This window comes from Impatiens glandulifera, chromosome 6 (assembly GCF_907164915.1).
Source record: "Impatiens glandulifera chromosome 6, dImpGla2.1, whole genome shotgun sequence".
Taxonomy (NCBI): Eukaryota; Viridiplantae; Streptophyta; class Magnoliopsida; order Ericales; family Balsaminaceae; genus Impatiens; species Impatiens glandulifera.
The window spans coordinates 30,119,682-30,133,792 of record NC_061867.1 but is presented as its reverse complement, the minus strand read 5'-3'; the positions used below and the strand labels follow the sequence as shown (position 1 = coordinate 30,133,792).

The following is a 14,111-nucleotide window of genomic DNA, read 5'->3' as shown; positions in this document are numbered from 1 at the left end:
CGGTGATTTTGTTCTTCATATATTTTATTTATTTCATTTATTTGTACATCATTTTATATATATTTCTGTAATTTATTTCAAGACAAGATCTCTAACAAATGCGTCTTTCATAGTATATAAACTTAATTTTCCTCTCATTTAAAAAAAAACGCTTTCCATTCACGACTTCCCCTCTCTCTCTCCAACCCTAAAAACTCTACCCCTCCCGCTCCCTTTGCCACGACCACGACCATGACTTCTCCGTTTGAAGACCCATGACTCTTCGTTCTGAAATCAGTATGTTTAAATTATGTTATTTGATTTGATAATTTCTTAGTTATTGATTATGACCACTAGGTTGGTTATAGTATAACTAGATTATATTCTTAGTGAGTGATTCGATAACTCCTGAATGTGAATGAATATTATGTCTTTATTCATAACATAAGTAAGTAAAAATCGTGAGTGAAGCTAAAGAACATTACAATACGCATATATTTATCGTTGACCTATTTTCAGTTGCAACTCAAGTAATTCTTTACTTTGATGAAGAGTGGAAAGTTACATATGATCTTACTCATTTTGTTCCAAAGTCAATCAGATGTTTGAATGTTCCCTAAATTCTACATATGCCGAGTTAGTTGATATGATCTATTCTGCCACTAATGTTGATAAATCTAGATATGATTTATTGCTTCAAACCAAGTATAATACTACAAGTATATATGACAAAATTTTCTATATAACTAATATCAAACAAGATATGGATGTGAACTTATTTTTATATTGAAACGTCGATATCACTCCATCATCGCACTGCACTGTGTGTATCTTTAGTAGAGAATTCACTACTTAGATACCCAACTCAAGAAAGTGTAGTGGTTCCAAAAATTGATAAAGAGAACATAAATTAAAAATAATCTTACACATATGTCTTAACATTTGAGCTATCATAATTAGTTTAGTTAAGTATTGTTTTGTAAGAATAAAATAACATATTTTTAAATATAAAAATAATCCTCATTCTATATATAGATTAATAATTAAATTTATTTTTTATTTTATATAATTAGTGAGAATATAATATAAAGTGTATATATATATATAATTAATTAATGAGAAAGAAAATAATTAAAGAAAAAAATAAGTTATTATTATTTACTATTAATAAAAATTATATATATATATATATAACTATTTGTTAAGACAATATATAAGATAAAATATATGTATATAAAATTAATAAGGAAATAAAAATATGTAAAATATTATAATATAGTCTTACTATTATATTATATTATATTATATTATATTATATTATATTATATTTAAAAGGTTTATAACATTTTAAAATAATTAATGTATTAGTTAGATTTTTAATATTTGAACTATTATAATTAGTTTAGTTAAATATTTTTTTTAAGTATAAAATAATAAATTTTTAAATATAAAAGTAATCCTTATTTTATAGATTAATAGTTAATATAATTTAATTTAATTTTTATTTATAAAATTTATTAAGTTTTTTTTTATATGTAAGTTGAATATAAATTTTATATTATTAATTATTTAAATATATGTATTTATATTTTTAAAATATATAATAAATATTTATTATTTTAATATAATATAATTATAATTATATTTATAAATTTGTTAATTCATAAATGGTTAGTGTGAGAAAAAAAAGTTATTTAAGGAAGAGAAATATATATAGTAGGAGAGAGAAAAAATAATTAAGAGAAATAAATTAGAAAAGATAAATTATCTAATGATGGTGGAAAGAGAGCTTGAGGGAAATTTGATGAAATGGCCCTCATAAATAGTCTAATTCCAAAAAAGGCCCACGGTTGATAAAGTTGGCAAAAAGGGCCTTTTTGCCCTGTGAAAAGTCTGTAATACCCTTCGCGCGCCTGTTTTACTACTCAACTACGAGAAATGTATTTATCGCATTTGGTATTTCTCGCATTTGGTGCTTAATTACGATAAATGTATTTCTCGCATTTGGTATTTCTCGCATTTGGTGCTCAATTACGAGAAATGTATTTCTCACATTTGGTATTTCTCGCCTTTGGTATTTCTCGCATTTGGTAATATTCTCCGGCCACGAACCCTAAATTTAGGGTTCTCATATAAATACTCTAAAACCCTAATTTCACATTGTCCTTGTACTCTGAAGCTGCCAAAATGTCAAAGCGAGGTTAGTGTTTTCATCTTCTATACAATTCTCTGTTAACTACATGTTTGATACTTGATAGTAATTCAATGTTGAAAAACAACGTGTTTTAGGTCTTCCTGTGGCGGCTACGGTCAACTGTATCGACAATACCGGCGCGAAGAATCTCTACATCATATCAGTGAAGGGGATCAAGGGTCGTTTTAATCGATTGTCGTCTGCTTGTGTGAGTGATATGGTTATGGCGACGGTGAAGAAAGGAAAACCTGATTTGAGAAAGAAGGTCATGCCTGCTGTTATTGTTAGACAACGCAAGCCCTGGCCGAAAGGATGGAGTGTTCATGTATTTTGAAGGTGTATTTTGAAAGTGATTTAGTAGATTCTGATTTTGTTTTGTATTATAACTTGTTACTTGTTTAACCAATTCTTTGTTATTCTTTACTAGAACAGTTAGACTGAAGAACCCACTTTTTTCACGATCTGATTGATACAATCCCTTATTTGATTACAACTAGGGCAAATCAAACAATTTGAAAAGCATGCACATTTCTACAAGTAAACAACTTAACCAAACAAATCTCATCATAATCAGATATTTGTTTTGACAATCAAAGTGTCATTTAGTTAGTGTACAATTTGACTTTTTGATTGATTGTCATGTCTCACTTCATCATCACAATGCCTTTAACCCCCTTCTTCACTGCAATTCACTTTTGTATGACAAACTCTCAATGTTGAGGATTTAGAAATAGTTTTTCTTTAGTATTGGTTTTCAAGGGTATTTGGGTATTGTATATACCCACTAAGATATTAAAGAAAAGAGTATTAGGGATAATGAATAGAGTTTATGGTATGATGAATGATGTATTTAGAAACACTATACTCACTTATTTGCGTTCAAAGTCTTACCTACTTCTTGGTCTTCTCCATTTTGAACAATCACAACACAATTTTTTTTATATATGAAATTTGTTGATTGTAATATGTAAATATCTTGGTTGATAAATATATTGTTACTATGCAGATAATGATGGTGTGATAGTGAATCCTAAGGGAGAAATGAAAGGTAAAAAATGTCTCAAAATGTGTTAAATTACTATATCATCTTTAGGCCTCATTCATTCACTCACCATTATTTGTTTGATGGTAAAAAAACCAGGTTCTACCATTACTGGTCCAATTGGGAAGGAATGTGCTGATTTATGGCCCATAATTGCAAGTGCTGCCAATGCTATTGTCTGATAAAGCCGGGGGACTCTTTTGCTTTTAAAAAACTTTTCAATTTTGTTTTTTGATTCACAACTGAGATTAGAATCATATACCCTTTCAATTCTTGTGATACGCATAACATATTTATGAATGTTGATGCATGTGAGTGTTTTTAATTTTAGGTCATACCAAACATGCTATTCAAATATGTAAAACATCTAGTCAAGAAAATGTGAAATAAATAAAGCAGATGGTTAAAAGGTTTATATCTAATACCGACATATATAATGTCAACAATTCTTACAGGACAAAGCAAAAGTCGCAAGGAGTTTTTGTGTTCTTATCAAGGCCCATAGTTAGCCTCTTAATTTCTCCATAGTTAGCCTCTTATTGACATGATTCCATTAAGATTATAGTTGTTGAAGCATGAGTCTGTCGGATTGACATGAAATAAAGAAAAATCTGTATCTTTTATAAAGGATATTTTAGCTATCACTTTAAGAGATTGTGCATGTTTTATGATGAAAAATGCTTATAAATTTGTATTCGTAAAATGAAACCAGACAACGATTTGTCAATTATCATCTGATTTCGGTTTTCATGTTCATAAAAGTATTTCAAAACAGGTATTTTTCAGCCTGCGGTTTTAATAACATAATGGGTTTAGCAAAAAAAATAATAAACATTTGGATAGAAACTGACTGTAAAACTCCACAAATAAACTGTAATTTTCACTCAACAATCTGACTGTAAAAACTCCATAAATAAACTGTAATTGGCATAGTGTTTGCTTAAAGATGATGCAAAAGAGAGACATAAAGACAGTAATAGTTTACAAACTTAAACAGATTCTGGTCCAACCCAACAAACATATTTCACTGTTCTTCGTCACTATCATTCCCGAAAACTGAAGCTATTGGAATCTTTGCCTTCTTCTTTGTCGAGCTACTATTTGAAATCTGGCCCGCATAAGAAACTGCCTAATTAGGAAACAACAATGACAAGAGTCCCAACAGAAGTAACAAGGAAAAACAATTGCCTCCCTTTTTGGCTTAGCTTGTTTTGCAGATTCTTGGACCTTGGCAATAGAAGCAAACAACCAGGTAATAAAAACTATACGAAATTCTCAAGACCTTCCAAACTTGATGATATCAATTCCCCTCAAAAGACACACATATAAAAGAAATATGTGTTGCCTTCTGCTAATAAATGTTGGTTTTGTAAGATAAGAAGAAACAAGCATCAAGCTCCAATTATCCGGGTATGCACACATACAAAATGCAAAAAGCATACCTCTCGTTTCTTATCAATCTCCTCTGTCTCCTCTAACTCCACGTCAAGTTTCTTCCTTTGGATATTTTCTTCAGCAGTATAAAAATCATCCTCTTCCTGTTTTCCAACTCCCAATTTTGCATCCCGCATACCAAACCTTATTGGCTCAATTATTCCTTAATATAAACCGAAAAAATAATTTACTACCTAATTATTTGATAGAGAAAACATAACAGATGCACAAACAATGAAGTTCCTGAAGAAATGTTCAATTCTCGTGTCTATGTTGAGAGCCAGTTCACCCATAAAACTTTGCTATAACATATTATAATCAATCTACTTCAATAGGAGAATTGATGTTTATTTACCTTGTTCATCCTTCCCAAAACCTTTTCCTTTCCAACCCATCTTTTGGAGAAACCTAAATCCAATATTAGAAGATGACAATTGTGTATTCAATGAAGTTTGTTCTACATTATCAAGATCAACATTTTCAGTAGGCCTGTGATTAATTGGCAGATAAAACACAAGAGTATGAATATCTGAAGTATATGTAAGACAATCAAATTTACTTTTGTAGAAATCCAACAACCAGCAACCTAAGAAACATCTCGATACTTACATCCACCTTTTCCGGCAGTGTATCTACCGGATTCGTTCCTTGTCTACTGTTATAGCATCTTTGGTGATTCATTTTATCCTGTATACATAAGACGAAAACCCTTAGAACTAAAGAATAAACGAAAAAAACTCAATTAATCATAGAGAGGAAAGATCCAACTTTAGGGGTTCGAATTTTTAATCTCATATAATACCAACCATTTCCTTCAAACCCAGTTGACCTATCTAACCAAGTCTGCATATTTGATGAAAGACCCAATCTCAAAGATTTAATAATTTGAAAGAACAAGATCTAGTTAGAGAATACATACAAGGCTTTGGAAGTGTGGTGTCGAGGTCGGAGCGAACATTGCGTTCGACGGTGACGGGGACAAGTGGAGCCTCCGATGATAAGGCGTTCTTGTCTTGAGTCGTCGTCATGTATGTGTGTTAATCTGATATCCAGAGATGAATGCATCGCGATCGCGTCCTCCATTGGAGATTGTTCTTTCGTAGTTTATTGTAGATCGATTTGAAACCCTAGCCGTTTTCATATATTTTACAAATGTCTGAATCTCAATATATATACACCAAATGCGAGAAATACCAAAGGCGAGAAATACCAAATGCGAGAAATACCAAATGCGAGAAATACATTTCTCATAATTGAGCACCAAATGCGAGAAATACCAAATGCGAGAAATACATTTCTCGTAATTGAGCACCAAATGCGATAAATACCAAATGCGAGAAATATATTTCTCGTAATTGAGCGATAAAACATGCGCGCGAGGGGTATTACAGACTTTTTACAGGGCAAAAAGGCCCTTTTTACCAACTTTATCAACCGTGGGCCTTTTTTGGAATTAGACCTCTTATGAGGGCCATTTCATCAAATTTCCCGAGCTTGATGTACAATGTGTGCACCTCTAACCTTTTAAATTAAAAGTTATTATATATATATATATGGGTGGGAAAAATTACCAATATTAAAGGTATATTGATAATATGTATCGCAATATATCGAAAATATCGATTTTTAAGGTATACCGAAAAAAAGTAAGGTATGATACCGATACCGAAATTATTGCTACGGTAAAGATATGAGATTTTTAAAATTTTGGTATAATGAGATATACCGAAATATCGAAATAGTATTTATAACTTAATATATATATATATATATTTATATATATATATATATATATAATCCTTATAAAAAATAATTAAATAAATTTGATATTAATTTAATTATAGAAATCCTTATAAGTAAATAATTAAATAAATTTGATATTAATTTAATTATAGAAATATAATTTTTGAATAATATCAAAATACAAGTCATCTCTACCTTACCGAAGAGATTGATTTTTTTTAAGTTAATATATTTTTAGGTATCAAAGGTATAATATCGATACCGTACCAAAATTAAGGTATATCGAAATTAAGGTGAGGTAAATGTATGCATTTTTTTATACCGAAATTAAGGTATCTCAAAATCAAGGTATACCGAAATCAATGTAAGGTAAATATATGCATTTTTTGCATACCGAAATTTTAGGTAAAGTATAAGGTAGGAATAAAACATTAAGGTATATCGTATGGACCCACACCTATATGTATATTAATTAATAATTTATTTTAAATTAAGTGTTTATTTTAAATTAAGTGTTATTATATAGATATATAGATTAGTAGTTAATATAATTAAATTCATTTTTTATTTTTAAAATTTATTAGTTTTTTTGGTATGGTTAAGGTTAAATATAATTTTTTATATTATTAATTATATAAATATAATATTTATATTTTTAAAATATATAATGAAAAAGAAAATTAAGAAAGATAAGACCATCTCCAACCTAAATAATTATTCTCAAACTCAAAATACAGTAAACATCCCATCAAACAATAATTCATTTTCAATCCAAAAACTCAAACTTAAACTCAAAAAATATTTTCAGAATGTTTCTTTTTATAATAATTTTTAATTTTTTCAATATTATATATATATTTATCTAAAATTACAAATTGAACCCATAATTCTACATCAATTTATTAATTACTCTTAAATTCTCATTCAATTAAAGAAAAATTTGATAAAATTAATTAGTGTATTTTTTAAATTTTTCTACGTGTTTTATTTTTTTATTATTTTTTTTATTAATATTGTTTATTATTATAAATTTATAATACGTAAAAAAGATAAAACAAACAAATTTAAATATAAGTTAATCATATAAACAAATTAATATTATTATGAATTAAACATATAAATAAATTTAAATATAAATAAATAAAACATATATACAAATTAAATTATAAATAAATTATATAAATTAATTAAAAACAAACTAAAAGAACTAAAATGAAAGTTTTGAAAATCTCTTAAGTATGTGAACAGTGTTCCTGCAGTTGAGTTTGCAGTTGAGTTAGAAATTATTAAAATAAATAAATTACAAAACAAAAATTACTTAATTAAATGAATAAGTGTGGAGAGAGTCTGATATGCACTTCCACATTTTAAATTAAAAATTATATATAATAGATTTAGATATTGGTAAAAATTATTAATTTAGGAATTAAAAATGTTTCCAAATAATTGGGAAGACGAAACGACAGCGTTTAGTTTTACTACCTTCATTCCGCTAAAGGAAAATGAAGACACAGATTTGTAGGGCAAAGGTGGAACTGTCTTCTTTCTCTGTGCAAAAAACCCTCATTCGTTCAGCTTTTTGCTCACCCATGGCGATGGCCACTTCAAGGCGCGGTTTGTCAACCCTCTTCTTTCGATCCCTTAACGCGACATCATCCACGCCATCCTCTCTTTCCACTCCTTCTCGTTCTCGTTTCCTTTACGCTCTTCTCGACAAACATCTCCAGCTCTTTCCTGCTGGGGCGGCGATTCCAGCTCGATTCAACTCCTCCGGCTCAGGATACTCTCCTCTCAACGACTCCTCGCCGAACTGGAGCAATCGTCCTCCCAAAGAGACAATTCTTCTCGACGGCTGCGACTACGAACACTGGCTCATAGTCATGGAGTTCCCTACTGATCCCAAACCTACCGAGGAGGAAATGATCAATTCCTATGTCAAAATCCTAGCTGAGGTTGTCGGAAGGTACTATTCATTATATGAATAGCAATTCAATGGCTACAATGTTCTTCTCATTGCTTTTGTTTTTTCTTTATATCATTTTTATGGTGTTTCAGTGAAGAAGAGGCGAAGAAGAAGATATACTCTGTTTGCACAACCACTTATACTGGATTTGGTGCTTTAATATCCGAGGAGCTTTCCTTTAAAGTGAAAGGTATACATACATACATAACCTAGTTTTACCCTTTATGTTTCAGAAATCAAGCATGAAAACCAATTTATCATTTGAGAATGAGATGTTCTTCACTGTTTCCATATGAGTAGGATTGCCTGGTGTATTATGGGTTCTGCCTGATTCTTATCTGGATGTGCCTAACAAAGACTATGGAGGTAGGTACATCTATTGGAATGTAACCTCAAATGCAGTTTTGAACATCCATCTTTATTTGATTCTTCTATTTGTGCTGTGTGTGTGCAGGGGATTTGTTTGTAGATGGTAAAGTCATCCATAGGCCACAATATTGGTACGATGGGAGGCAACAAACCAGAAATAGGCCTCGTCCACGGTATGACAGGCGTCGAGAGACTGTACAAGTTCAAAGGCGGGGAGAGCCAGCCGAAAGATTGGGATGGCCCCAGAATCAATCTACCCAGCAATCTTCATCGTCAAACCAGAATGAATCTCAAGTTGTTGGAGGAGCTCCTCCTATAAATCAAAGGGGTTTTGATGGTAATAACTCATGATAATGGTGTTTAACTCTAACTTTGAAACAAAGTGAATCTTTTTGTTAAATTTCTTCGGTTTATTATGTTGTGTAGTTTTTTGCCTTGCCTTGCTAAATCTTCTTATGGTTTGTCAGTTTGTCTGATAGAACTGATAATTAAGTGTTAGGATTGCTAATTTACTTAGGGTGTGTTTCAGTCAAATTTGAAGTGTCCAAGAAGCCATGCTTATGGGTGCTTTTCACAAAACTGAAAATTTTGATCCGATTAATTTACAGGATTAAAGTTATTTTAGTACTCTGTTAAGGTGTTTCTAGCTTAATATACTCATATGAGAAGACTACTTCTCATGATGTTTCTAAACTTTTAGACATTCATAAACTTGTTTATAGTTTCTCTACTAAATCCCAGTTTCTACGTATAAGTGTGAAAAAAATCGATTATTTAATAAGTTGTTATAGTCATTATATAAAATTAAATATACTCGAATAGTAAATAAGTTCGATAATTTTGAGAAAATGAAAAGATAATAAATTGAAGCGCCAATGAGGTTTTTTTAGAGAAAAAAAAAAGAATGCCTGATATCAAACCCAAATATTTGAATATTTAACTAATAAAATGAAGTTAATAAACTTTTTTTTAATAATGTACACTATAGTTTGCTTCTGAAATTATTCTCAAGCTTATTATTGTTGATATTAAAATTTTACTTCAAACAATATATTTCACATCAATTTTCAAAAGCATTTTATTTTCAAAATCTGTAATATAATGGTAATAATTGTTATATTGTCACAATATGTCTAAATTGTCAAAGTATTTTAGTTTGTTTATTTTATTTTTATGATATTATTTATTTTTATCATTCCAAACATATATATATAATATATTTCAGATTATGCATACGAAAACATACAATGTTTTTTTAAAAAAAATAAAATTTGTGTAGAAAATTAAGACCATTCTCAAATATATGATTTTCGTGTATTAGATCCATCATAAAAAAAACTATTCTAAAGGTTGTATTTTCATTAGGTTATCCTAGGATTGAAATGCACCATGAGTCAAGTTGGGAAATAGGAAGAAATGACCCACTAGTGGAACATAAATTAAATAACGTTGACCCTCTTTATTTTTAATGACAATTATATTTTTGCGTAACGCAATCAGATGCAATTGGAGCATTTTCGTCCAAAAAAAATTCATACTTAAATTTTTTTCAAAAATAAAAAATAAAAAATTGCGTCACGCGACGCAAATGGGACATTTTCGTCCAAAAACAGTAAAATAGTCCCAAACACTTTTTTTTTTAAACTCGCACTTTTCGCATTTAAAACATTTTTTTAGGTCATCTCCTCAAATTTACCATCCACCATCCAGTTGCAACATTTTTGTTTGTTTTGTAATGATAAGTAAGAGAAAGGAGAACCTAATAAATTGTTTAAGAAAATTAAAGTCAATATTTATATATTTATTTATTTACTTATTTGTGTTCACGTAAATAAAAAAATGAAAATAATGCACCGATCGATGGATCGATGTCGAATCTGGATCGATAATTTGGTATTTTCCCAAGGAAAGAGACAACCGGAGGTCGGGAGCTGCATACCGTTCTCTCTCTAGAACTGGGAAGTGAGCCGACGAGACTCCGAGCTTTCTAACCTCCTCCTCCTCTTCCTGTTGAAGCTAGGTAGGTTGTTGTCTAATACGTATTCTTCATTTCATCAGATAGATCATTCCCACAGATCTGCCTCATTTCTACAATCGCATCTATTTTGATCTTCATTTCATCAGGTTTAAATCGTCTCAGATCTAATTCACATCGCTTTCATCTACCTGCTTGCTTTGCATCTTTCTCGTTCCTCAATTTCATTTAGATCGCAGATCCGCCTAAATTTCCAATCATGAACTCCAATTACAGAAAATCATCCACTAACTCTGACTCTTTAAATTCCTTCAATTTTGATCTCGGCCTCGGTTCTAACCGTTCGCGACCTCTTAACGAGCAGAAGAATTCAACACAACCACATGCTTATACCTCATCCTCCTCATTCCCATCTAACCAACCAAATGCCCGAACAACGCCATCTTGGCAGCCAAGACCTTCCTGGACTCACCAGCCTGCACCGAATCAACCAGCTCGCCCGAATGTTGTTGGTGCCCAGAATTCCATGGTTGGTGACATATTTGGAAAGAGCTGGACATCATCCAAACCTTCTGGTGCTCCTAGTGTTGGAATTGTTAATAAGGATCCTAATTTGTTTGGTGATCTTGTTACCTCTGCCATGGGGCAGGACAGAGCAAATTCTAATGTTCCTTTGAAGAATACAGTGCCACCCTCTAAGAATGCATATTCAATGGGGAAAATCTCAGATTCTTTGCCAAAAGTGGATAATGCTTCCAATTGGAATGCATCTGAGACTTTTGGTAGTTTTACTGGGGGGGCTTACTGTAATACTTCTAATAGTACGCAAAATACAAACTCTGGTGGTCCTTCATTGCGGAACATAGGAGGAGGTGGAGGAGGAGGTGGGATGAGTGCAAACAAGGACCCGTTTGCTTCATTGGCTGATTTTGGATCAAAGCCAATGGGTACCATGCATTCATTAGGAAAAGGTACGAAAGCCAGTTCTGAGGATAATGCATTTGGTAGCTTTCAGAATGCTCCCAAATCCATCACGCCTGGATTTAGTGCTAATGATTTTGCCTTTAGTTCAAGTTCATACCAAAAAATGGATGATTTCTCTGTTCCCTCTTCAAAGAATCCACCTCCTCCAGTTCAGTCTTCTGGCGTTGATGCATTTGATTCGCTGTTTAGCTCATCTTCAACAGCAGCAGCCACGACAGGGAATGGTCAAGGTGGATCCTTGGGAACTCAGAGCCAACAGTTCTCTGCTGCAGATGATTGGGGGTTTGATTCAGATATTGGAGGTGGGAATGACACAGGGGGGACAACCGAGATCGAAGGTCTGCCTCCTCCACCTGCTGGTGTTTCAGCTTCAACTGCCAATAGTAAGGGAATGGACAACTACAAACAGGGACAGTATGCTGATGCTATAAAATGGCTATCCTGGGCCATAATTCTTCTGGAGAAGGCTGGTGATGATATTCCCTTAACGGAAGCTTTATCAAGCCGGGCTTCCTGTTATAAGGAAGTTGGAGAATACAAAAAGGCTGTAGCTGATTGTACAAAGGTATTATTAATGATTACCATCATTATGCAGTTTCTCTTATTCAAGATTCACTTTTGACTGCTACTCTGTCTAGTATTTGGATATGTCTACTGTAAATAGGAAAGAATCTTGTGATAGACTTAGTTCTTTAGGTGAATGTGTCTTGAAAATTTGTACAACATAAAGTGTGCCTCTCACAAATAGCCATTACACGAGGAAGCATGCAAGTGAACGGTTGCTGTAGAAGGTTCTTAGGTGGTTCAACAGATTCATTAAACACTTTTTTTTTTACCATTTCTCACTTGTCCTGATGGTTGACATAATGATAACATTCATGTCTCCTGTTCAAGATTAAACTGATGTGGGTTATTTTTTTTATTAATTTAAAATAACTCATTATTCAATCAACAATCTACTCACGATTCAAATCATCAAATAAAATATTCATCTAATTAAAAAAGAAAATACATTTATATATATTTGTCCAATGTCATTTTACCCAAATACTGTAACATGTAGTAACCACTTTGTTATTCAAATAACCCTAGATCAAACAAGCCCCAGTTATTTTTTTTTCTGCTGAATGTAGTATTTAGTTCGTTGTCAGCATTAGGTCATGTTTCTCTTCTAGCTGTAATATAGAATGGGTTTTTCTGCAATATGTTTGAGACTCTATTCTTATTCCATCTGGTTAGTGAAAAATTACTTTGAATTTTTGTCTATGGTCCAGATTCAATTCTTAGTACATTAATTTGGTGCAATTGAGCATTTCATGACTGAAAACATTCTTGTGCAAACAAATAAACTACTAAATTGTCTTGTTTTGCTGGATTCTGTAATATACTTTCTGTACTTCAATATAAAGAAGTGTTCATAACACGATGCCTTGATTTTGGCAGGTTCTGGAGAATGATGCCAAAAATATAGCGGTACTTGTGCAGCGTGCTCTCCTGTATGAAAGTATGGAAAAGTACAAACTTGGAGCGGAAGATCTGAGGACAGTTATGAAACTTGACCCTGGTAACAGGGTTGCCAAAAGTACCATTCATCGGCTGACAAAAATGGCGGGCTGAAGGAATTCAAAGGTTTCTCTCATTTCCATGGTATTTTTCATCTTTGCTATTCATGCAATTGTCTATCAATATTACTTCTCCCCCCTTTAAATGAATGTCTTGGGGGGATGATATAAGATTTTGTTTGAAAATATTTTTCATTAGGGTGGTTTAGAAACATGTCTGTGTTAGTCTTTTTTTTTCATCTTAAGTTGGTCATGTTCACGTTATACTACTACTTTGTTTCTTATGTTATTTGTGGGTTTGTCTGTATCTTGTAATGTTCTTTTGGTCTCTAAGTATTTACTGTTCTGAAATAATGTTAAGTAGTGCCGCCATGTTTGGAAACTTGATGACTGCGCTACTGATTATGAAGATTGGTAAACCTTATTTAGTTTATTTGCTGTTAGCTGTACTAATTCCAATTGGATTTTGTAGATGTATTTTGTTGAGCATCAATATTTGTCTTTTACATGTATTTGAGAAACAATCCAATTTTCAAATGACTTTACATGACAAGCTGCTTTTAAATGTGAAGTTTTCTGCTTTGTCGAGTCTGGGCCCATATTAGAACCTGACAATAAATTTATGAGTCTTGTCGGTCTAAGGTCTGTTGAAAAGAGTGTTTTTGAATGGGTTTCCAAGTGACAAGATGTGAGACTCGTTTCCAACTGGATTCACTCGGATGCTCATATTGATTTGAACATCCCGGGTGGAAGTGGAATTTATAGACGAGAGTTGGGTTTGTTTAGTATGTGTTATGTTCTTCACAAGAACTTACAATGGGGTTATATTTGTTCTGAATGATGGGGTTATATTTGTTCTGAATGAT

At 31.8% G+C, this 14,111-nt stretch overlaps 3 protein-coding genes and 1 pseudogene across 3 annotated transcripts; 3 read left to right on the top strand and 1 right to left on the bottom strand.

The window, feature by feature from the left end:
• The first annotated feature begins 2,264 nt into the window (after positions 1-2,264).
• LOC124941282 lies at positions 2,265-3,483 on the top strand (annotated as a pseudogene).
• A 756-nt stretch (positions 3,484-4,239) lies between these two features.
• LOC124943460 (G patch domain-containing protein 11-like) lies at positions 4,240-5,677 on the bottom strand. The gene is made up of 6 exons (XM_047483960.1): positions 5,569-5,677; positions 5,209-5,365; positions 5,005-5,138; positions 4,658-4,812; positions 4,404-4,442; positions 4,240-4,344 (listed from the first exon to the last, which is right to left on the bottom strand). The coding sequence occupies exons 1-6, from the start codon at positions 5,675-5,677 to the stop codon at positions 4,240-4,242; spliced, it is 699 nt and encodes a 232-aa protein (XP_047339916.1).
• Positions 5,678-7,922: 2,245 nt separating this feature from the next.
• LOC124941603 (multiple organellar RNA editing factor 3, mitochondrial) lies at positions 7,923-9,163 on the top strand. The gene is made up of 4 exons (XM_047481943.1): positions 7,923-8,355; positions 8,448-8,545; positions 8,656-8,721; positions 8,810-9,163. Exons 1-4 carry the CDS (start codon positions 7,982-7,984, stop codon positions 9,073-9,075), a joined length of 804 nt encoding a protein of 267 aa, XP_047337899.1. The 5' UTR covers positions 7,923-7,981; the 3' UTR covers positions 9,076-9,163.
• Positions 9,164-10,583: 1,420 nt separating this feature from the next.
• LOC124941432 (epsin) lies at positions 10,584-13,678 on the top strand. The gene is made up of 2 exons (XM_047481758.1): positions 10,584-12,248; positions 13,127-13,678. The coding sequence occupies exons 1-2, from the start codon at positions 10,959-10,961 to the stop codon at positions 13,298-13,300; spliced, it is 1,464 nt and encodes a 487-aa protein (XP_047337714.1). The 5' UTR covers positions 10,584-10,958; the 3' UTR covers positions 13,301-13,678.
• Positions 13,679-14,111: the final 433 nt, after the last annotated feature.